The sequence below is a fragment of the Salvia miltiorrhiza genome, chromosome 2 (assembly GCF_028751815.1).
Source record: "Salvia miltiorrhiza cultivar Shanhuang (shh) chromosome 2, IMPLAD_Smil_shh, whole genome shotgun sequence".
Classification (NCBI taxonomy): domain Eukaryota; kingdom Viridiplantae; phylum Streptophyta; class Magnoliopsida; order Lamiales; family Lamiaceae; genus Salvia; species Salvia miltiorrhiza.
The window spans coordinates 61,309,708-61,334,976 of NC_080388.1; the positions used below are offsets into that span (position 1 = coordinate 61,309,708).

The window sequence follows — 25,269 nt, forward strand, 5'->3', positions numbered from 1 at the left end:
AAGAAAGAAATTGTAAAAACTAAATTATATAAAACCGAAAGTAGAACGATTGTAGCAGCTTGAATCTTCAATATTGTGGAAATCCAATCCAAGCAGTAAATACTGGAAAGAAATAAATTCTAAAGCTATGAATTTTAAAAATAAAAGTTGGGAACTAAAAAGGAACCCTAGAATCGTCAAAAGAGGACCTATATATAGGCACAGAGGATAAATACACTATAGAGCTCGAAAATACTGATAAAATCCGAAAATCCCGCAAAATCCCGAAAATTCGGAGATTCCCGTCGGGCACTATTCACTGCTGCGCGCGACTTTCTTGTTTCGGCCATATCTTTCTCGTCCGAACTCGGATTTGCGAACCGTTTGCGCCTACGAACTCGTATCGAGACAAAGTACAACTTTCATTAAGATCAACAGTCCAAATTCGAACTCCATATTTCTGTAAAATTCATCAAAGTACGAGCAAGTAATATATTTCACAATATAAAACAATTTAAGCACAAAACAATCATCAAACACTCAATTTCCTATAAAATTAACATCATAAGAACATTAAAAACCATGAAAACATGAGTGTTATCAGAGATCGCTCTATATAATTAGGATCGTCAAGATTAGTATTGAGCTATAATTGAAGTCTTTTGCTTAACCATCGATGCCTAGTCCCTAAATCGTCTTAATCATTATATTAGTCCATGTTGCTTACTTGTTTCTATTTGTCTTTGCACTTGTTAAGTATATAGTTAGATAATCAAACCAATCACTCAATTGTTTAGTCTAAATGGTCTAGTAAAATGAATTAGGATAATCACTAGATTGAACTACTAATCCTTGTGGGATACGACCTTGCTTCCATATATTACAACTACCCGTATACTTGCGGCGTGGTGAAAATATTAGCGAATAGTGGGCTACCGTGAGAGCACATCTTAAAATAAGAAATAAGAGCAATTTTTAATGTATGAATTTTATGTAGAACACGTATGAATTCGCTGTATAAAGGTATGGATTGTGAAAAATAAATTTTTGCTACCTTTGGGATTCGCACTCAGGACCATAAATCCATCCAATAGGATTACGAATCAACCGTAGATCTTGATGATCTAAGGGCTGAAAATGATTCTTATTTTATATCTTATGAAATGCTCTTATTTTAGCCCGTCCCTATATATATATATATATATATATATATATATATATATAAGGGGCCGCTTCATTGAGACCCCCTAATTTTAGTGAGATCTAGGGCACGATCTGATGCGTTTATTTTATCAATCCTATGGCTGATATTGTATCTGGATGGTGATTTTTTTTTGCAGAGTTCGAATCCTGGAGAGAGCTGAATATTTTAAATTTTGTTATTCATCAGTATATACTGCATTGTTCATCAGTATATACTGCCTTGTTTATCAATATATATGTCTTATTCATTACCAATTTTTAATTTTTTTTTTCATCAGTATATACATCTTGTTCATTAAATATACGTCTTGTTCATTAGTATTATATGTATTATTCATTGTCCTCATGTTACACGAAAAATACGGAGTATATATGTTTCTTTACGCAATTCGATTATATGATACAATTAGATGGACAGAAGACCAGCTCACTATAAAATTCGATGTGCATCAAATTCGTCCAACTTTCAAAATGAAATGAATCTTGAGTTAAAACTTCTCGTGAACAATTATAGATGTTAAACACCACTAACTCAATACCAGAAGAATATAAAGTGATCAACTACCAAACAATCAAATATTGTCGAAACCATGCTCGAAATTATCAAAAAACCCAAATATTGCGCAGGCCACCTACTTCAGCCGTCAGCATACAGAATTTCACATTATTGAGCACTAACTTATTAACTTTATCATAACAAAAGAATTATTTAAATCAATTCCAAATATTAGCTTCTAAGTGAAGTCACAACAAAAAATGACAACTCAGTGCATGCATGTGTAAGAATACCGCCAAATTAACGTGTCTTATTGATCGGATAAAAGTAAATGTTTAGTTATAAGTTAATTATAGATCCAAAATTTTCAACCTACTACTATAAGATATAAAAGTGCAGCATTTTACGCCAATAAAGCCTAGCTTAAGTGACAAAGTTGAGGTATCTAAAGACCCTACTTTGTGAGCAGTGACGTAGCCAGACTTTTTAGCTAGGGGGGTCCAAATACTCTCTTCGTCGCAACTAATTTAATCAATATTCATTTTTGGACCATACCAGCTAAATTTATTTCAATTTTCTAATCTGGAATAAATATAAGCAAAAAACATCTAATCACTTATTCATTTTATTACCAAATACACTTATTTTGATGGAAAACAGAGAAAAAAATATATTTTCATCCATTTTCCACCAATTTCCACCATTTTCCACCATTTTCACATGTTTATTATGATGGAAAATTTTATCTGACCAGTGTGAAATATTTTATTGGGCATCTTCTTTTCACTCATTTTCTCTCCAATATTAGATAATATTATTCTAAGGTATGGGTGTGAAAATATTTTTCAACATTTTATCATCTTTTCATCTCTAGCAAAACATATGATAAAAAAAAGGAGAAAAATATTTTCTCACCTTTTCTTATTTATCATTTTCCAATAAATTTTTTTTCAACCAAAGTAAATGCACCCTTAAAACACTAGTTTTACAATCGTTCAATAGCTTATCTCCTACACGTAGAGAAAAATTGGGATTATTACTAAAATAAGAATATTTATGTATTTATTTAATATTAAATATAAAATTACTAAAATACCCCTAGTGTTTTTTGAAATTTCCAGGGGGGGCCCAGTGCCCCCACTGCCCCCCTCTGGCTACGTCAATGTTTGTGAGAACAAGGTTTTGAATTCAAATAGTTTTCCCACATTCGTATAGTGTAGACTTTCCGCCTGCGTGCGGATTATTTATTTTGATTATATAATAAACACCTATTGTAATTTTAAAAAGAAAAGTGCATCATATGACTGTTACGAGATCATATTTAGTTTATTTAATTTCAATTTCTAATGATGGAAAGTGGAGTTTTAACTATTTTTGTTTTTTTCATTGTTTAAGGTGTTATTTAGTAATACATGATAGTTATTTGTATATGAAAAATATGAATTTGCTTTTGAAATAGTGGTATTATACAAAACTATCCAACTATTCAAACCTATGTACTAAAAATATCCATTTTTTCAATTTCTTACATTGTATACCCATTTTAATTGTTCAATAGTAGGTGAAGTATGCGTCAATGCGTGATTCCCTCTCTGCGATTGCAGCAAAAGTGTTATGACACACACACTTTTGTGGAAATTAAATTATTACGCCGATTTTATTTTACTTTTGCGGATTATTTATGTTTTTTGCGCAAATTAAAATTCTTATGCGCATAAATTGTGTTATCGGAAATGAAGTTATGTGCTTTTGCAAAGCCCCCTTATATTAAATTCACATTCCCTCGTGGAAGAGGCAATTCATAATTCGTTAGCGAATCCCAGTGAAGCGGTAGGTATGAAATGTCTTATATATTTCATATTCCAATATTATTCGTATAGATTAAGTAAAGAAGTACTCTTTCCCTCCACGAAAAATATAAGTATATAATTTATTTATAAAAGTGTTATATGTTTTATAGATGAAGTATTCATTATATTACAAAAATTAATATATTATCAATAATATTAATTATCTCAAACTTAAGTTGATAATTAGGGGAGAGCAAAACCGAACCAGATCCAAATAATCGAACCGAACCGAACCATTGGTATTTGGTCGGTTTGGTTTGGTTTTGAATTATTTTGGTTTCGGATTGGTTCTAATTTTAGAAAAACCGAATTTTTTTTGGTCGGATCGGTTTTGTGTTTAAAAAAATTGGATGAAACCGAACCGACCGAAGTTTTTAAATTTAATAAGTTATAATATATATGTATATATATTATAATAAGTTAAAATAAGTTACAATTTGATCATAATTGAAATTGGTCAATGGATAGGTAAATTTTATTTTATGGTTAATATTTGAGTTGAGGTTGGTTTAACTTATTTTGTTACAAAATTCTCATTGATAGGAAATACGTTTCTAAAATTAAAAATTTAAATATTATATCAAAGTTTGGATAAACCAAAAATCGAATCGAAACCGAAGTTTAAGTATGGTTTGGATCGGATCGGTTGGAAGGAGAATTTTGGTTCGGATCGGTTGACATTTTTTAAAAATTTGGATGATTTGGTTTTAGAAGTTCGGATCAATTTTCAACCGAACCGATCGATTGCTCACCCCTATTGATAATTACAAATTTTATGGTGAAACTAAAAGCAAACTATTATAATATATCAAACTTAGATAATTAAAAATATCGTACCACGATGAGACTCCTCTGCGTAAAAAATGAGGTAAAATGTTCAATTCTCATCGCCTCAAATTGAACTTGCATTTAATCTCATTTTCTCAGCCACTATATTGTTGCCATCGTATGTTTTCTTAAATCAATAACTAAATTTGTCAATGAAACATACTTCAAGTGGCAAAGTTGAATCACTTAAAAACTCTTTTTTGAGAGATCTTGAGTTTAATCTCGATTGTGTGTAGTGTAGTATTCCTATTTTGTATGGATATATAGTAATTCCACCTGCATACAGTTATTTTTTCACCTTTATGTTGTATAGAGATTCCGTCTGTATGCGAATAACTTATTTGATTATATAATAGATACATCTTATAATTCAAAAAGGAAAAAAAATTAAAGATAGGATGACGTTAAACCCGAATGTACACAAATAAGTTCTTCAACTGAATTGACACTCATTATCTTGAATATAGACAAATATGGTTTCCCAAAATATTATAGTCAATAATTCATTAGTTATAATTAGAATTTCAGACGAAAAAACTTAATTGTTTTATTTTGATAAGAAAATTATTTTTGTTTTCTTTATTTCCTTTTTTGTTGTTGTTGGCAAATATAATTAATCAATTGCGACCAATATACTCCATTCATCATGTAAAAATACCCATAAGAGGGAGTGATATAAGTTTTAATAAAAGTAATTAAATATACTATGAGTGGAGTGATGGTCCATCATGTAATAGAAGAAGTAAATAAGTTAATATATGGAGAATAATCTATTGTGGGGTAGTGTTCATAAATAAAAATATAAAATATTTATTTTGTACGAACACCCCAAAAAAATTATGATTATTTTTACAGGATGCTAGTGTATGATGAATTAATTGCAACCACGTTTACGTGTGTGTGTTGGTCTAACGGTAGGAAATTAATATTAAAGACTTGAGGTTTTGGTCGTCACACGATCTTTAATTTATTTATTTATATAATTTATCAAAAAAAAAAAAGCGGCCCCACTTCATAACTAGCCACAGAATCTTGACGTGATGAATTGCTCTTTTTCCAGTTCCACCAGAAAAAAGTGGATGTAATTAACTGGCGAATGCTAGAAATAGTTTGATCGAATCAATATCATTTAGCTAAAAATATTACATATTTCACATTTTATCAATTATGCTCAGTAATTAATAACGTGACACATGAGACCATACTATATATTACATTTTATTGGACAAAAATAAACACACATGGCGTAAAGTTTTGATTGAGTTTCCCCTAAAAAAAGTTTGATTGAATATTAATGCGCATCATTCATTTTCGGGGGGGAAAAAATGACGGTGGGAGGAGTGGGGTGGTGGGTGGTTCGGCGACAAAAAAAAAATTGATCGGTCGAAAAATACAATTATTTTTTTGTAAAATATAATACTCCATATTTTTGTGTGTAAAATATATTTATATGAAAACTTATGCATTAAAATATAGTGGTAGGAGGTTAATGTCCAAGATCTAAGGTCCTGGATTCGAGTCTTCCATCACGCAGTCTTTAAAATTTCTTTATTTACCTATATATGTATTTATATATATATAAAAAAAGATATACGTTTCCAAAAAAAAACATGGCTCGATGGTTGAATGCTCAGGTGTAACATATGATGGATCTCTAAAAAATCAAAACTGGTGTGCATACAAAATAATCTAATGTGAGACATCAATTATAAAGAATGAGTGCATTACATGTAAGTGTTATTTGCAGTTAATCATACAAAATAATTTAATGTGAGACATTAATTATAAAGAATAAGTGCATTACATGTAAGTGTCACTTGCATTTAATCATTTTCGTTAATAGAGCAATTAAAATTATACTATTAATGTTCATCTATTAAAAATTCGAATTGATTTATCTCTAAATTTTTTAATTAAGAGAAAAAAATAATTCCAATTTTTAGTAGATAAATTAACAAAAATCGCAATAAAAAACGAATGCTTCATTAAATGGGTTAGCTGTAAAAAAAATCAATAACTTTGATCTTTTTTTTCTACACGTTTTATAAGAATCAGAAACACTACTAAAAAAGTTTCCACTAGTGACATATATAAGGTTTGGTAGCTATTATACGTATCACAAAAATTAGTGACATTTGAAAGTGTAACTATAGTGATTAGCTACACTATCAAATGCTACTAATTTTTATGACGCATATAATAGCTATCAAATCTTATGTCACTAGTGGAAACATTTTTTTGTGTGATTTTTAAATTTTTGTATTTATTTATATAATTTATTAAAAAAATGAAGAAAATAATACCTAGGATTAAAAATAAATGTTGTGTCTGTAATATATTTTATTTTATATAATTAATATAAGTTTGGTTGAGTTTGTGGCTTATCAGTTCTCATGTCGTTTTTGTACGTAAAAGAGAAATTAATAATTCCGAGTCTCTATGTGAAATTAATTAAAATTTGCCTTTGACGTTAAACACAGTATGTCGACATGGACATTATCTTCCTCGTTTGAATCGCTTAGGAGTTAGGATCAATTACGTCTTTTCATTTCAATTATAATTGCTTTACATTCTTATATAAATTAAAGTGTTTAGATTGCAAGTTATGATTAAGAAAAAAGTTTACATACAAAAATTTTAGAGGTAGAACACAATCACAAAAACTTCAATACACTAAGGGTGTACCGTACATTTCAATCGACCCATACTCAGATCATGACGTGCATGCTAATTCAAATCCGCATTCTGAGCTAAATCATGTAAATGACACTATTAAGTTATACAAATGATACTGCTTATAATTGACACTATTCAATTATATAAATGATATTGTAACATTTTAAAATATTATAGTGTCATTTACAATCTTATAGTGTCAATTACAGGAAGTGTAATTTATATAACAAGATAGTGTCAATTACAGACAGTGTCATTTGTATAACCGAATAATGTCATTTTCACGATTTGAGTCAGGATGCAGGTTAGGATCCGAATACGGGTCAACCTGAATGTACATCCGAATGTACCCAAAACTTCCTCGAACACAATAAATCCAATCATTAATTAATTCATATTTCATCGTGATTCGTAAATCATGTTGTATCTTGTTTTTGTATTTGACAAATACTCCCCCCGTCCCACGAATCTTGACACGTATTCCTTTTTGGGCCGTCCCACGAATCTTGACACATTTCCTTATCTCTCCTACTTTGTTCACTTTTATACTTTATTAACTACACACTTAAAACACTAATATATAACTCCTTAATTCTCGTGCCGAAACCAAACGTGTCAAGATTCGTGGGACGGAGGGAGTAACAGTTATATGTCGTAATTACATAGCATATAAAACTACATGGATAGCTAAAACAAAAACTCATTTTAAAATAAAAATAATGAATAATTTACCATGAGTTAAATCTCATGAGAAAAAAAGAAGAAAAGAAATCTATGCTGAATGAATTCAAATAATATTTCACATAAAATTTATAAATTCGTAATTTATACTATAATTCAATAGATCACTTCTTAAAATAAAAAATCATAACAATCACTCTCACACAACTATTTCATTTACCTCAAATGCTATTGTGGTTCACATAAAATTATCTCTTTTTTGTACTTAAAAAATAAGTGTTAATAGGCAAAAATGCCCACATCCTTAAGTTTGATAGTAAAAATGTCCTAAGTTATAAAACAAAGCATGCTATTCCCTAATTATGTGAAGTACCTATTTTACCCTTTGATGTTGATGGATTTGCTTGGTTTTTTGTGAAAGTCTTACACATTTGATCGATTTGACAGCCATCAGTCATAAAAGTCAACGATTTGACAGCTATCAGTCAAGAGTACATATGACCAGCGGGTGGCTAGATCATGTGTCCGTCCGGTCGGACACATGATCTAGCCACCCACCGGTCATATGTATTTTTGACTGATAATTGTCAAATCGTTGACTTTTATGACTGATAGCTGTCAAATTGGTAAAATGTGTAAGACTTTCACAGGCCAAACAAACTCATCAAATCAAAGGGTATTTAAAGAATATGGCATAGAATGTTTATATTTATAAAAGAGGGCATTTTTACTATAGAACTTAAGGAATAGGGCATTTTAAATTTTCACTCATAAAATAATATATATCTTCATTTCTCTCTTCTATTTTTTCACAAATTTACACTATAAAAAAAGTTATTATCTCTCTTTTGTTTATTACTCCCTCCGTCCACAATTTAAAGCTTCACTTTGATGTGAGCACGGAGACTAAGAAAGCTGAAAAATGTGATGTGGATGAAATATAATGGTAGTTGACTAAAGTGATAAAGGTGTTGTGAGTGGGTCCACTAGTGATAAAGTGTAATAAATATAGAATATGAAAATGATAAAAATATTTTAAGGTGCGTCCATTAGTGACAAAGAATAGTAAATATAGGAAAAGAAGAAAAGTAAAAAAGTACAAAAAGTAGAATAGGCTTTAATTTGTGGACAAAAATTTAAGAGCAAGTAGGGCTTTAAATTGTGGACGGAGGGAGCACATATTTCTTAATATTCGACTGGTGCCCGTGTCTTATTGAATTGGGACGGAGAGAGCGCATATTTTTTTAAAAATTGTTGCGATATCGTTTTTCGCTTCTCCGGACTCGGCATCATCGTGGATTTGTAATCAATAAGTCTATCGGCGATTGCAACGGCTACAACAATACATAAACAAGAGGAAATTCTACAGAAACTCACCTCTCTCTCTCTCTCTCTAAAAACATGGAAATATCGAACCCAAGTGATGACCTAAACCAACCCCTTCTCCCATCAGCAACCAAAGAAATCCCCCAAAAAAACCCTAAGAACAGCGTGGCGGCGGCGTGGTGGGAGGAATCGAAGAAGCTGTGGCATGTGGTGGGGCCCACCGTGGTCTCCCGCGTGTCGAACGCCACCATGAACATCATCACGCAGGCCTTCGCCGGCCACCTCGGCGACCTGGAGCTCGCCTCCATCTCCATCGCCAACAACGTCATCGTCGGCTTCAACTGGGGCCTCCTGGTAACTCAAAACAAAAAAAGAAGAAAATTAATCTGTGTGATTTTAAAAATGATTTTGTGTCCGCAGCTGGGAATGGCGAGCGCGCTGGAGACCCTCTGCGGGCAGGCCTTCGGCGCGAAGAAATACGGCATGCTGGGGATCTACATGCAGCGGTCGTGGATCGTCCTCTTCCTCTGCTGCTTCCTGCTCCTCCCGCTCTACGCGTTGGCGGCGCCCATCCTGAAGCTCATGGGGCAGCCGGATGACGTGGCGGAGCAGGCGGGGGAGGTGGCGCTGTGGCTCATCCCGCTGCACTTCAGCTTCGCCTTCCAGTTCCCGCTGCAGCGCTTCCTGCAGAGCCAGCTGAAGACGGCGCCGCTCATCTGGGTGCCGCTGCTGGCTCTCGTCGTCCACGCCGTTCTCAACTGGGTGCTGGTGAGCAAGTTGGAGATGGGAGTGGTCGGAATCGCCGTGGTTTTGGATATCTCGTGGTGGCTTTTGGTTCTCGGCATGTATGCTTACGTGGCCTTTGGGGGCTGCCCGCTCACGTGGACGGGCTTCTCTCTTCAGGCCTTTTCTGGCCTTGTCGACTTTCTCAAGCTGTCTGCTTCCTCCGGCGTCATGCTCTGGTCTCTCCGATCCGCTCTTGGAATTAGTGTATTATGTCATAAAAAATTCATTATTTTCACATATATTTGAAGATACTCTATTTTATTTTCAAATAAATCAGAACTTGTTTGATTAGAGATATGATATGCATTTGTGTGGTTGTGAAGTTTGGAGAACTGGTACTACAGAATATTGATAGTGATGACTGGATTCTTCACCAATGCCAAAATAGCTGTGGATGCATTATCGATATGGTAAATTCCAATTTTTATTCTTTCCCAGATATACGGGATGCCATTTTCTCATCAATTTAATTTCTCTCACTCTCTCTCTCTCTTTTTAATAATTTGTGCAGTATGATGATCAATTCGTGGGAGATGATGTTCGCACTGGCCTTTTTTGCTGGAATCGGGTAAATCTAGAAATTAGTATTTAAATTTAATAGGCGTATTTGAATGTGGTATGTATTGAGTGCAGAGTACGGGTGGCGAATGAGTTGGGCGCCGGAAATGGAAAGGCGGCGAAATTCGCAACGAAAGTTTGTGTGGTGCAATCGAGTGGTTTAGGAGTGTTGTTCTTCGCAATTGTGCTGATTTTCAGAGGCGAGTTAGCGCTAATGTTCTCTCCCAGCGGTGAAGTGGGCGCGGCGGTGGATGACCTGTCTTTCCTCTTGGCTTCCAGCATTCTTCTAAATAGTGTTCAACCGGTTCTCTCAGGTAATCAAATCTCACTCACAACCATAACTCAACTAATAAAATACATCTAAACATTATGAATAATGAATTACTAATATATATATATAAGCCAAGGTTCAATGAAGAAGGCCTAAATGTAAGAAAGAAGAGAGAAGTAATCTCATCCGTTGATTTTATCTAATCTAACGGACATGATTTATTCACGCCATGTTCAACGGATTTTTTCGTTGAACATATGGGAGGTCGAAACCCAGAACCCCCAAAAATATTGTATATGTTCACGAATGTTCAACGCCATGTTCAACGGATTTTTTCGTTGAACATTCGTGAACATATACAATATTTTTGGGGGTTCTGGGTTTCGACCCCCCATATGTTCAACGAAAAAATCCGTTGAACATGGCGTGAATAAATCATGTCCGTTAGATTAGATAAGATCAACGAATGAGATTACTTCTATCTTCTTTCTTACATTTAGGTCTTCTTCATTGAACTTTAGCCTATATATATATATATATATATATATATATATATATATATATATTATTTGTACAATTTTACTCTTTTTATCATGACTAGTACCCCATAATTCACTGTCACAGAGCCCTTTAATAGTCAATTCAGGGAATTAAGTGCAAAGCATTATTTAAAGCTAAAAATAAATATTAGACTACCTTTTATCTTACCCATAGTAAAATGAATATTATGATAAATTAAGAGGATATATTAAGATGGTGTTTGACCGAGCTTCTAAACTCTTTAAAAAAAATTATAAATTTTTTTAAATTTTATAAGTCCTGAGAAAACATTCAAATAGTGCGAACTTCTATTTGTTAATAGTGAGATTTAGGGTTCAAACTCAACTGCTCTCTCTTTTCCCAAGTAAAATAAATAAATAATTTATAAGCTCGTTAGAAAGTGTTTGACAAAATAAGTTCATAAACAGTTTATAAGGTATAAAAATAAATCCTCATAAAATCTTATATGCAACAATCATTTAATTTTTCACATATTTTTTAATTGTGATTTGTCATTTCCATCATATATATACACTTCCAAGTTCATCTCTCTTCAATTTTTTTTCTCTAGCATAAAATTCTCTCTTTATCTTATAAGTTAAATTATCCAAACGCTTTAATAACTTATAAGCTCTTAAAATATCTTATAATATGTTAGAGCATCCACATTGGTCTTACTTGATAGCCTACTTGATTTTTTTAGTTTTGATTTTTCTATTTTTCATTTAAATTTAATTGCATAAATTTAAATAACACAATTTACTTCAAATTTAAATTGCATTAATTTTGAAATCCTTAAAATTACATAAAACTTAATAAATAAAAACAAATCCTAAAAATAACTATTCCGGCCCTAGAGGTCCGAAACGTACCCAAACATGCTCCATCAAATCATGTTAGAATATAGCATGCATCTGCCTATCTCGGAGAATAGTATCTCTTTGCACATATTCCTCGAAGGAAACCGGGGTTGCTCGACCACTCTCCGTCGAGTCACTGCTAGACGCCCCGTGTCCTGCATCGTCATCTCTCCAATTGGTAGCACCTTCACCTTCGTGCTCCACAATCATGTTGTGGAGAATGATGCAACACAACATGATGTCCTTGAGGTGCTCCACGTTCCAATTACGCGCCGAACTTCGAATGGTTCGCCACCGAGCTTGAAGGACTCCAAAGGCACGTTCGATATCCTTCCGTGCCGATTCTTGCATCTTCTTGAACCTCGCCTCTTTCGGATTGGTCGCCATCGGTGGACTCTTGACGAAGTAACGCCACTCCGGATATATGCCGTCGCACAAGTAGTAGCTCATCTGGTAGTAGTGTCGGTTGACCTTAAAGATCACGGGCGCCGCCGTTCCATCCAACACGTCGGTGAAGAGAGGTGACTGGTTGAGAACGTTGATGTCGTTGTTCGAACCAGCGACACCGAAGAAGGCATGCCAAATCCACAGATCGTGGGATGCAACAGCCTCCAAGATCAAGGTTGGCTCCCCTTGATCACCGCGTGTATATGCGTCGTGCCACGCCTTTGGGCAATTCTTCCTCCCCCATGCATACAATCAAGACTCCGGAGCATTCCGGATAATCCGTGTCGTGCATCGTGCATCTGAGTAAGGCGTGTGATGTCCTCTGGTGTTGGACGACGCAGATAATGGGCTCTGAAAGCCCGGATGACAGCCTTGCAGAACTTCTTGAAGCATACACGCCTGGTTGAGTCGGCGACTTTAGATACTCGTCGAAAGTATCCACACTGACGTCGGTGGCTAATCGGTGGATAGCTGCTGTGCATTTCTGCAAAGGGGAGAGAGAGTCTCGACCTATTGCATCAGTGGTCATCTGGAAGTAAGTATCTTCACCTTGAACGGCCTCGACGATGCGCAAGAACAACTCCTTCTGCATTCGAAAATGACGTCGAAAAAATGTAGGCCCGTACGTCGGATTATCGTTGAAGTAGTCTTCCATAAGACGTAAATGGGCCTCCTCATGATCACGGTGGACGTAAGACCGGGGACGTTTAACACGTCCCGGCTCCGGTGCCTGTTGGGTGTAGATTTGAGCAAGCAATTATTTCTGCAACTCCATCTCCTCTATGATCCCTTGAGCTACACCGTCGGATGAATCAGACGAAGAATCGTGCTGGGGTTTTCCCATTTTTTGAAGAAAAAAGAAGGAAATATTGAAAGAGAAATTTGGGGAGCTTGAAGGAGTGGAATTTTTGTTATGTGAATGAAGGAGTTTAGGGGTATTTATAGATAGAAAAATAATAATAATAATAATAATAATAATAATAATAATAATAATAATAATAATAATAATAATAATTTTCAAATGGCTAAAAAGCCGTTGGCTATTAAAAAAAGGAAATCATGAAAATCGGACCGTTGAATTCAAATTTCAAAGTATTTTTTTAATGGGGGCGCGTGTAGAACACGCGCTACTTTTTTGGAGAGATCGGGTATACTTGACAGCTCGAGTATCCTTCGAGTAGGGATGGCTTGCAACGCCCTACTCGAGTAAGCCCCATCGAGTAGGGCGATGCAGATGCTCTTAGAACTTATAAGTTCTTTAAAATAAATTTTGCGAAACACCCTCTAAATTTACTGAGGGGCATTTACTTTACATAATTGAATATTTTTATCTTCAAGAGTAGGATTTCTTTAATCACGCCCTTTCAATGAGATAGGAATCAAGCAAAACTAGCTTAAATGATAGAAATAATCAAGGGTCTTAGGATAATTCAAAGTTTCAATTTATTAAAATAAATAAAGAATTAATCTCATTATTTTTATCTAACGACTAACAAGACTAATTCTCCAAAGTAAACGTCCTATGAAGATATTTCATTTTTTAGGGGTGGCTGTTGGATCCGGATGGCAAGCTTGGGTTGCGTGGATAAATATATTTTGCTATTACATTGTTGGCCTCCCCATTGGAGCTGTATTAGGTTGGGGCCTCAATTGGGAAACTAAGGTAATAGTATATTTTTATCCAAACTCATTATATGTATTAAAAATACGAGATTGAAAGTTTTTAGAATTGCGACAGGGTGTTTGGGCTGGGATGATTTTTGGTGGGACGGCCATTCAAACACTCATCTTGTGTTTTGTAACCTCACGGACAAATTGGGAAGTTGAGGTAAAAATGTGGTTTAATTCTCAATTTTCTTTTTAAATGTCCCAAAATATAATCTATTTTCTTAATTTGTGCCAATAATTTTCAGGTCGAGAAGGCCACAAGCCGTGTAGGGGAGTGGTCCATCTCCGACAAGGACATGGAGTCTCATAGGAAATAGAAGATTAGGTTAGGGCTAATTATGTCTTTTCACTTTTAAATTCAGCTCTTCTTCTCCTTCGCCGTGGTAGTGAGTAGTGACCTCCGGCACAATTGCTGGTCAAATTGCTAAATTTGGTATTGAATTTACTGAAAGACCCCTCATGGGAGTTTGGGAATCAAAGAAGATACCTATTTTGTTTCATGCTCCTTCCATAATCACACACATTTTAATAAATTGGTCGAGTATATTCTGAGTGAAATAATAGTCTCATATTTATGATAATGTTAAAATAAAGTAAGAATTCCACCTTTTATAGTGTTATATTGTATGGAGTGATTTTTACAAAAGAAATACATAAAATTGAATAACATACTAAAATGACAAAAAAAAAAGCATGGAATTGGAGGACAGATGAAGTACCTTATTTCGTGTCCAATCCTCAAAAATCAAAATTATTTAATTTTTGAAATAACTTATATTAGTGATAATTTTAAACTTTTATCAAAAAAGAGTAATTAATTAAGTGCTAATTTTGGCCAATGAGGCCTTGCTCTAGTGGTAAAGTTGAAGTACTTAAAGATTCTCCTTTGTGAGAGGTCTTGAGTTCAATTTGGTCTGCGTACGGTGATGTTTTTCCACTTTATGGTGGTGTTGTATTCCTGTCTATGTGCGGTCAGGGACGGATCTAAAGGCCAGGCACCCCAGGCCGTCGCCCGGTCAATTTTTTTTTTGTTACCTATAAATGTATGATTTTAATTTTTTTTATCTATATATGTTAATCTCGCCCAGTCATAATTGTGTCATTTCAAATAATTATTCAAGATTCAACTCGTTTTCTTTATTAAAACTTTATTAGAATCATCCGGTGAAATCTCGCCCGGTCATTATTAAATTTCTAGATCCGTCCCTGTGTGCGGTATAGCTTTCCCACAATTATATTAAGATACCTTTTCTAATCCTAATTCAAAAAAAATTAAGTGCTCATTTTGGGGAAAAGGAGACTAGATCCAACTCTACCTTAATTTTATTGATGACAAATATACAGATATATTTTTATGGGATGTGTTCATGCTATTTATGCTAATTGCGCAAAACCATTTTAATTGTGTATGACAAATGCTAAGGTCTAAAAATATTCCTAACGTTTTTTTAACGTTAAAACAGATAAATGAGTGTATTAATTTCTAATACCATTGATTTTTTTATTTTTTTTTAGATTGAAAGGGATCGATTTCATTAATTAAACAACTCCAGAATGAAAAAACCAATACGATTTAGATTTACGTCTGTCACAACTCTACAAAATGTGATGTGATAAAGTGCCAAAAAAAAAAACGATAAATTCTAAAAATGTTTATGCTTTGGCAGACGCAACGCAATTAGCCCAAAAACACATTGCATCTAATGAGCTAAGAATATTAAAAAAATAAGTGGTGGCATCTTTGCTAATATAGTATCTCAAAATTATGCAATTTGAAAGCTTTGCTACGGGTCCATAGTCTAGAAACCTTTTGTAAATTCACATTTAAAAAGGGTTTTGTTTTTATCTTATATATGAATATTTATTTTGTATTTCTCTTTAAATTTAAAATTGTATAGTTTAAAACAAATCAATCACAAGTCCATTACAATCTATAATATTAAATATGAGACAATAAGACGAGCACATATTTTAATTTTAAAAGATAACACAGTAGCCTTACAGAAATTTTGGTTTCTATGTGTTGATCTAATGATAGAATTTAATATATGAGATCAAATATAAATATTTTAAGTTCAAATCACGTGATTTTAAAAAGAGAATGTACCATCAATCTTAAAAAATAAAAAAATAATCCGTTTTCATTGAAACAATCTGAATAATTTAATTAGATGATATATAGGTACCTCTTATAATACTACAAAAAAACGCGTTTTTACCGGCGAAAACTACCGGCGGCTAGTTTGTCGTCGGTAGCTAACGGCGGCACGGCGGCGGCAGTCCAGGCGACCCGAACTTTCGAATTTATCGGCCATCTACCGACGGCAAATTCCCCGCCGTTAGCTAGCGGCGGCGACGCCGCCGTTAATATTAAAATACGCATTAAATAATTTATTTTATAGAATTAACGGCGGCAAAATTACCGCCGCTAGCTAGCGGCGGCATTTGCCGTCGGTAACCGTTTAAATATAGGGCAGCGGGTTCCTTCTTTTTTCAGTTTCTGCGCCACACACACACACGAAAATCCACCCCCCCCTCCCCTGCCTGCTGCTGCTGCTTCCGCTGCTGCTTCGCCGCCGCCGACGACCGCCGCCGCCCTAGCAGGTATCTCTCTCTCTCTCTCTAGATCTATATATATATATATATATATATATATATCTCATTAATTTTAATTATATATATATAATTATATAATTTTCACTTATATTATTTATTGTAGTTCGACGACCTCGTTTCACCGCCTTCTTCACGACACCCACCGGAAACCACCACCGTACGCTCTCTTATTTATTTATTTATTTAATTATGAATTTATTTATGTATTTAATTATATATTAATTAAATAGATTTATTTGTTATATATAGTTAATTAATTTATAATTGATTTTGTTTATAACTAAATTATATGAAGCATGATTAATTTTAAATTATATTAATCTATTTAATATATGTTGTTAGTTTAATTTTAAATTATGAAGCATGATTAATTTTAAATTATATTAATTTTAATCAATTAGTTTAAGAATTGTTTGTTAGAATAATTTATATATGTTGGATAATTTTGTTAAATTAAATGTTATGTGCTATGTGTTTATGAAATGTTATATTATTATATATATATATATATATATATATATATATATATATATATATATTGTGGGATAGATTTAATCAATTTCTTAAGGATCTTCTCCCTTTGGGATAGAAATTGATTATTTCTTAAGGATCTTCTCCCTACAAATGATTGTTTTTAATTTAATTACCATGATTTTTATTGCTTTTATTTGTATTGTATTATTGCTTCGACATTGGAGGGCCGGGTAGACCTAGTATAGGCTTAGTAAATTAGGACCACTATGGTCACTATAGTTGCTGGTAGAGTCGAGCACTTGGTAGTTAGGATAGTAGGGTTATGCTGTCGAAATTTTGTTAGATTTCAAGTAATTTATTATATTTTATTTGTTTTTTTCAATTAGAATTTGCAAGAATGAGTGATAATCGTACGTGGATGTACGCGAGATACAATGATCGTACCGCATTTGAAACGGGGCTTGAGTTTTTCCTTGAGTGGGCGTTCAATCAAACGGCGTACACAGATGGACAAGGTAACATTAGGTGCCCGTGTAAGAAGTGCAAGAATCAAGCGTATTTAGATGTACCTACGGTCAGAAAACATGTTAGTAGGCGTGGATTTGTCCTGAATTACAAAGTTTGGGTTTCTCACGGGGAAGCACCGCTGTCTATGCCGAGAGAACATGCTATAATGAATGAGGATGATGGATTATACAATAACTACGAAAGGATGGTGCATGACCATGCTGGACCTAGTAATTATCAAGATCCTCCAAATCTGGAGCAGCCGCCCAATAATGACGCTCAACAGATTTATAACATGTTGGATGCAGCGAATACTCCATTGTACGCAGGATGTGACACGTACACACAATTAAGTTGGATGACTCAATTCATGAGCATAAAGACTGAAAGCCACATGTCAGAGAGGACTTACAATCAGATGTCTTCGATGATGAAAGCTGCTTTACCAGAGGGTAACAACTGTCCAGAAGACTTCTATAGTACGAAAAGAAATCTACGTGGTTTGGGTTTGCCAGTAGAGAAGATCGATTGCTGTATTAATAACTGCATGTTGTATTGGGGGGAAACTAGTGAGCTACATAGTTGTATGTTCTGTGACCAATCACGATATAAGGACAGCTTGCGTGCATCTGGGAGTCGCAGAAAGAAACAAGTGCCCGCCAAACAGATGCACTATTTTCCCTTGACGCCCCGATTGCAGAGATTGTTTGCATCTCCTGCAACTGCTGAACATATGCGGTGGCATGCGACCTCCACAGACGATGGGATAATGCGCCACCCGGCCGACTCTCCGGCATGGAAACATTTGAATTCAGTCTTTCCTGGATTCGCCGATGAGATCAGAAATGTGAGATTGGGCCTCTCTACAGATGGTTTTGCCCCATTTGCACAATCAGGGCGTCAATATTCTTCTTGGCCAGTTATTGTCACGCCGTATAACCTGCCTCCGTGGTTGTGCATGAAAGAACAATTCATGTTCCTCACAGTCCTCGTGCCTGGCCCATCAAACCCAAAGATGAAGTTGGACGTATTCTTACAGCCATTGATACACGAGTTAAAATCTCTGTGGGAGGTTGGTGTGAACACTTACGACATATCGTTGAAGCAAAATTTCCAGATGCGAGCAGCTCTGATATGGACTATCAGTGATTTTCCAGCGCACGCTATGTTGTCTGGATGGGTACAGCTGGGAAATTGGCATGTCCACATTGCATGGAGAATACAGAAGCATTCACTTTGCCGATGAGTGGAAAACAATCGTGGTTTGATAATCATCGGAAGTTCTTACCTCCTAACCATGTGTTTAGGAGAAACAAAACTTCATTCTTGAGGAATAAGACATGAAATGTTGGTCCACCAGAACAAAGATCAGGAATACAAATCTTGAATCAAATCGAGGGGTTAGGCTTCGTGAAGGTTACCGAAGACTTCGATGGCAGGAACGCTCAACTCGCCAAATATCAAGATGTAGGGTGGAAAAAGAAAAGCATATTTTGGGATCTACCCTATTGGAGACATCTTTTGATTCGACATAATCTGGATGTCATGCACATTGAGAAAAATGTGTTTGATAACGTGTTTAATACTGTCCTGAATGTGAAGGGGAAGACAAAAGATACAGAAAAATCTAGAGAAGAATTGAACACCTTCTGCAAGCGGAAAGAGTTGAAGAAAGTGGATGGAACTCGAGGGTATCCGAAAGCATGTTATACGCTTGACAGGGAAGAGAAGAAGATCTTACTTCAATGGATCAAGAGTCTTAAGTTTCCCGATGGGTACGTGTCAAATATTAGTAGATGCGTTGACATGAACGCCCTGAAGATGCACAACATGAAAAGTCACGACTGTCACGTGTTCATGCAAATCCTTCTGCCTGTTGCATTTAAAGAACTTCTTCCTAAGAATGTTTGGGAGGCAATTACAGAGTTAAGTTTCTTCTTCAGAGAATTAACATCCCGCAACGTGGCCATATATGACATGAGAATACTGAGTGAGAAGATAGCTGTTACTCTTTGCAAACTTGAGCGTATCTTCCCTCCTAGTTTATTTGATTCAATGGAGCACCTACCAGTTCATTTGGCAAATGAGGCACGATTGGCTGGTCCAGTGCAATATCGGTGGATGTATCCTTTTGAAAGATATTTGAGGACATTAAAAAATCATATAAAAAACAAAGCCAAGGTTGAGGCGTCCATCGCCAATGCATACTTACTTGCAGAAATGTCAACCTTCTCTTCGTTTTACTTGGAAGATCAAATATCTACAAAGTGGACAACTTTGCCTCGCAATATTGAGATGCCCGTTGCTGAAAATGATGATCCTCTTTGTCTCGCCATATTCAAACCTATTGGGCGTTCACTTGGCCGAGGGACGAAGAGATACATGGATGAGCGCGAATGGCTTGCTGCACACATGTATATTTTGAGCAATTGTGCAGAGGTTGCAGAGACATATAGCAAGTGAGTATTCTCGTTCAATTTACGTATAAGAAGTGTTCATCATATATAGGTGTTAACATATTTATTTGATTCTTTGTATCCAAGGATCTTCAAGGAGGAAAAACGATATGCAAATCCTTACATGACTGATGCAGAGTTTGAAGTCGCGTTTCACAACGAGTTTATTGTGTGGTTTAACCATTACGTAAGAGACGATAAATTTATGTTAAATATACATTTACTTACTCTAAAATTGGCTAGCAAACTTAAATGATATTTGTGTGAAACAGGTTTGTCGTCCTTGTAACGACGAGTTGAACCCTTATATTAGGTCGCTTGCAGCTGGACCATTAAGGGAGATTGAAATATACTCCGGCTATTTCGTGAATGGCTACAGGTTTCACACAACTGATCATGATAGAGAGAGTGCGACTGTGAACAGTGGCGTTTGCATTAAAGGCTCGGTCTATGGTAGTGATAGAGATGTGCTAGACTTTTATGGGCGTCTGCAAGAGGTTTGCGTGCTGGAGTATCCGGGGTATCCAATTAAGCAGACAGTCTTGTTCAACTGTGAATGGTTTGACTTGTCGGCTCAGGGAACTTCTATTGATACAGACTTCAAGTTAGTTTCACTGAACCACACACGAAGATATAAGAAGTATGATCCCTTTGTTTTGGCGAGTCAAGTAGTTCAAGTGTTTTACTGTCCCTATCCCAGTACGAACCAATCAAAGAAAAATTGGTGGTCAGCATGCAAAGTCAACGCAAGATCAAAGGTTGAAGTGTCTACTGCAGTATCTACATCAACATTAGATCAACCATTTCAAGAAGAAGTGGTTACTATTATGCCTACTCACACAAGTGTAGGCATTGAACAACCACTTCTCCTTCATCCCCTCGGTGGAGTCGTTGAGATTGAAGATGACAATGAAGCAGAAGACGATGATTCCCCGTTGACATCTAACGATAGTGATGATGATAGTAGTGATGCTTATGAATAAATGTAAATGCACAGATGACGTTGAATTTGATTGCAAATTTGTTATGTTTGTTAGTTACTGTTAATGTTATGTTTCGCTATATATTTGTTAATTTAATTGTATGTAACAGGCATCATGTCTACCTCTCGAGGTTTGTTGGGATTTGGGAGGCGATCTGGCGTTAATGCGCCAGAAGCTACAGCAGATACATCTGATGGGTCTGGGACGCATATTTCTGGGACTCCCGAGACTCCCCAGGCTTCTAGTAGTTCACGGGCTAGAAGGCCTAGGGGCCCTACAGCTGCCGCTATCAGAGAGAGAGAGGTTAAGGCACCTGATGGGAGGACGGTACTTCAGAGGCATCCTACGACTGAGTAAGTATTTTAGTTAAAATTACTGTTTCTCGTACACCATGATTAAGTGACAAAATTACTTGTACACAGTGTTTTGTTGGAGCCCACTGGCCTGTCCAAAGCTTGCACGAGCACATTTAAGATGTTTGAAAACCCAGGCGGGTACACATGGAAGTTGACGCCCCCGGCGATGAAGGATAATTTTTTTGATGAATTACAGGTACAATTAAATTTATAATACATATAAATATATCATATTAAATTGTTAAAATGTTTGATATTAAATTAATTCTCTTTCTTTCAACAGAAAGAGTTTATTTGGCAGCCCGATGATGAGCGTGACGTGAGGGCAATGTGGGAGACAAAAGCCCGCAAAAGGTACTCTGACATGATGAGCGACTACAAGATAGATCTCAAGCAGTGTATCCGCCAAGGGAGAGAGATGTCTAGGCCCGTCTGGATGACTCCCGATTTTTGGACTGGACTCCAGGATTACTGGCATCAGCCCGAGGTTGAGGCTGTTTCAAATCGAGCACGTGCCAACCGGATGTCCGAGCCCGATGGGGAGGGTACAGGGATCAGTAGGCACGTGGGCGGGTCCCAGTCGACTCGTATCCTGCAGCAGTATATGGTATGTAATTAACAAATAATTAAGTATATAAATTAAATTAATATATTGACTAATATAACTTATTTATCTTATATAAATGCATCTACAGAGCTTGGATCCTGGTACTCCCCAGGATGCACCGAACTATGCCACCTTCCTCCGCCTCCACACGTACGCCGACGGAAGTTATACGTCGGAGAGAGATGCTAGAATTGACGTAAGTGTTTAAGTTTATTCAAATATTTAGTGAATGTATCTATTTTCTAACAATTATGCATTGTTATGTATGTATTAGGCCGAGGTTCATCGACTGGCCGCTGCCACAGGACGACATGAGCGGCTAGACGAGGTGTATTTGGAGGTGGTGCGAATTGATAGGTCACGGATCTACGGCGTCGGGAGTGCCGGGCAGAGTCAGGCTAGTAGGGGGTCTATCCGCAGCACGGGCAGTTCTGCGGTGTCTCAGCAGCTTTATGAGACACGGATCTCCACGCTGGAGGAGCAATTGGCGGCAGAGCAAGCACAACGCCAACAGATGGAGGAGCGCATGGCGGCAGAGGAAGCACAACGCCAACAGATGCAGGACCGCATGGCTCAAATGGAGGCGTTTATGAGGATGTATAATACTCAGCCACCTCCACACCCTGATGCCGATGATGATGATGATGATGATGCTTAGACTTATGTTTATGTTTTCAAACAAAATTACATTTGCACTTTCTTTTCAAATTTATGTTTTATTGAACTATATATTTCAAGTGCTTTAATTATTAAAACTATATATGTTTTATATATTTATGGCAATGATGATGATGATTGCATTTAACATAAACAAATAAATTCAAATCACATTATAATAACCAAATTAAAACACTTTTGGTGTATTAATGTTAAAAAATAAAAATAAAAAAAATTAATTAATTAATTAATTAATTATTAAATATTAATTAAATATTTTACCGACGATAAAAATAAGGACCGAAACGAACTCGCTCACTAATTAACAACATATTTCAGGTATTATCTCCACATATTCAAAGATTATAATTATATGAGTGAGTATATAGCATTTAAATGAATTAATAGATGTAGATATATCAATAATACGAGTGTTCTGTACTGGTGATCACTCGAAAAGAATTTCAAAGTTAAGCGTGCTTGACACAGAGCACAAGCAAGATGGGTGACCCACTGGGAAGTCGGGTCGCCGACTAGGAAGTTCGTCTAAAGTATGCAATACCGTATAAATACGGAAATAAATTGTGGATATACAATATACAATAAAATAAATAAATAAATAAAATAAAATAAAATAAAATAAAAAACATTACCGTGGGCAAAACGCCGTCGGTAGTTACCGACGGCAATTTTCCCTCGGTAAATACCCGGCCATCCTCTGGCATGACCCACCGGCCGGCGGTAGCTTGTTACCGACGGCGATTCGCCGCCGCTAGTTAGCGGCGGCACTCGCCGTCGGTAGTTTTCCGGCAGGGTCAGCCGGACTCCGGTGACTCTCTACCGACGGCAAAATAGCTCTCGGTAACTAGCGGCGGTGTCTGCCGCAGCTAATTCGCCGGCTAGGCCCCGCCGTTTAACGGCGACAATTCCGGCGGCATCGCCGCCGTTAACTGCTGACGGCGGATGTTCGCCGCCGTTATTGTCGTTGCCGACGAACCGTTTAGCGGCGGGAGATTGCCGCCGTTATCGCCGCCGGTAACACTATTTACCGGCGGCCGTCTTTTGTTACCGACGGCATTTAGCCGTCGGTAATCAACGCTTTTTTTGTAGTGTAATTTAAGAAAAAAAAAAGAAAAAGAAAAGAGTTCCATAATTTTATTTTGGATGTCAAATTCATGATTTGCACTTAATTTCAACTTTCAATAAAAGCACGCATAAATAATTATACGAAAAAAAAAGCAAATAATCAAAAGATAGAAAGTAAATCCCATCAAAATATATTTGCTTTGAATATTCAAGTGCCAAGTGGTGCAATAATTTTCTCGCAAAGTTAGATGGCTAAGAGATGGAAATTAAACTCACAATTTGCACCATTTACAGTAGCATAGCGTGTGTTTGTGTATTTATATAATTTATCCAAAAGTAATATTTGAAAATTTCGTGCGTCGACAAACATAAACATCCAATCTCAAACAGCAGGGAACCTAATTCATGAAAGGGTCGTTTTCTAAAACGAATTAAGCGTCCAAAATTGTTGTGCTCTAAGTTTTACAATTTCGTTACTTATTTTTTACGACAAATTTCAATCAGATAAGCACGTTGGACAGAAAATTCTGCATAACAGCGACAATTTATTCCAATCCAATCATATCAGATCACTTTTATTTCTTGGTTTTGATAAAAAATATTGGTACAGTTATTATATTGGTTTATATTAGTTCATTTCATTATCCATTAAATACATATACTTTGACATATCTTGTAATTTTAACACAATTTTTGAATTGTTGCAATAATGATATATTTGTGATTGTATTTCTCTTGTACGAATTTAATGAATTATTAATATAAGGGTGGGTTAATATCAATTAAATTCTAAATTATTAATGTTTGCGTAAAACGTTTTGAACAATCAATAATATCACTTAATGGTCTAAACTATTCAAAAGGGGTAATAGTTGGAAATATACAAGATTTTTTTTCTAATTTATATCATCATTTTTTAATTTAATCACGAATTACATTAATTTATAATTTAATCGCAATTGTCCCATCAAATTAAATATGATGTGGCTAGGGCTGTAAATTCGGGTACCCGCACCCTACCCGCAAAATGCAGGTATTCGCGGGACAAAATCATTCGAAATTCCCACCATCACCCGTCACGCCTACATGCTGAGGGTACACCCGCTGCGGGTATTCGGGTACCCTTATTTCCCGCAAGTTCTTGATTATTTTTAATTTTACGGATTTTTTTTGTCTCGCTGGAGGGTTTTTTGTCTCGCCGGAGGGTATTTTTGTCCCGCAATGTGCGGGTACCATCTTTACCCGCAGGTATTTTCAACAAAACTCCCGTTTTATTCCTGAATCCCGGCTGTCTCTCTGTAGTGAGTAGTGAATTAACTAGGGCTTACGGAGTTATTTTCATATTTCCTAAAATTAAT

General features: G+C 35.7%; 3 protein-coding genes across 4 annotated transcripts; all 3 read left to right on the forward strand.

The window, feature by feature from the left end:
* Nucleotides 1-8,903: 8,903 nt before the first annotated feature.
* LOC131010877 (protein DETOXIFICATION 27-like) lies at nt 8,904-14,669 on the forward strand. Of its 2 annotated transcripts, XM_057938568.1 has the most exons (8): nt 8,908-9,393; nt 9,460-10,001; nt 10,149-10,235; nt 10,337-10,393; nt 10,459-10,697; nt 14,046-14,164; nt 14,240-14,329; nt 14,415-14,669. In XM_057938568.1, exons 1-8 carry the CDS (start codon nt 9,115-9,117, stop codon nt 14,484-14,486), a joined length of 1,485 nt encoding a protein of 494 aa, XP_057794551.1. In that variant the 5' UTR covers nt 8,908-9,114; the 3' UTR covers nt 14,487-14,669. The 2 variants fall into 2 exon arrangements, with proteins under 2 accessions (XP_057794550.1, XP_057794551.1); XM_057938567.1 differs by having other exon boundaries at nt 8,904-10,001.
* A 5,189-nt stretch (nt 14,670-19,858) lies between these two features.
* Nucleotides 19,859-20,548, forward strand: LOC131010917 (uncharacterized). Its single transcript, XM_057938624.1, has 2 exons — nt 19,859-20,225; nt 20,310-20,548. The coding sequence occupies exons 1-2, from the start codon at nt 19,888-19,890 to the stop codon at nt 20,476-20,478; spliced, it is 507 nt and encodes a 168-aa protein (XP_057794607.1). The 5' UTR covers nt 19,859-19,887; the 3' UTR covers nt 20,479-20,548.
* Nucleotides 20,549-22,032: 1,484 nt separating this feature from the next.
* Nucleotides 22,033-22,897, forward strand: LOC131010915 (uncharacterized). The gene is made up of 3 exons (XM_057938623.1): nt 22,033-22,168; nt 22,257-22,364; nt 22,443-22,897. The coding sequence occupies exons 1-3, from the start codon at nt 22,085-22,087 to the stop codon at nt 22,824-22,826; spliced, it is 576 nt and encodes a 191-aa protein (XP_057794606.1). The 5' UTR covers nt 22,033-22,084; the 3' UTR covers nt 22,827-22,897.
* Nucleotides 22,898-25,269: the final 2,372 nt, after the last annotated feature.

What these genes read in the sequence shown, in the direction of transcription:
- LOC131010877 (XM_057938567.1), top strand. Translation starts at nt 9,115, where the DNA reads ATGGAAATATCGAACCCAAGTGATGACCTAAACCAACCCCTTCTCCCA. An exon ending in GCCTCAATTGGGAAACTAAG is followed by an intron (nt 14,165 to 14,239) that starts GTAATAGTATAT and finishes GAATTGCGACAG; the next exon opens with GGTGTTTGGGCTGGGATGAT. An exon ending in GGACAAATTGGGAAGTTGAG is followed by an intron (nt 14,330 to 14,414) that starts GTAAAAATGTGG and finishes AATAATTTTCAG; the next exon opens with GTCGAGAAGGCCACAAGCCG.
- LOC131010915 (XM_057938623.1), top strand. Translation starts at nt 22,085, where the DNA reads ATGTCCGAGCCCGATGGGGAGGGTACAGGGATCAGTAGGCACGTGGGC. An exon ending in GTATCCTGCAGCAGTATATG is followed by an intron (nt 22,169 to 22,256) that starts GTATGTAATTAA and finishes ATGCATCTACAG; the next exon opens with AGCTTGGATCCTGGTACTCC. An exon ending in AGAGAGATGCTAGAATTGAC is followed by an intron (nt 22,365 to 22,442) that starts GTAAGTGTTTAA and finishes TGTATGTATTAG; the next exon opens with GCCGAGGTTCATCGACTGGC.
- LOC131010917 (XM_057938624.1), top strand. Translation starts at nt 19,888, where the DNA reads ATGTATCCTTTTGAAAGATATTTGAGGACATTAAAAAATCATATAAAA. An exon ending in GTTGCAGAGACATATAGCAA is followed by an intron (nt 20,226 to 20,309) that starts GTGAGTATTCTC and finishes TTTGTATCCAAG; the next exon opens with GATCTTCAAGGAGGAAAAAC.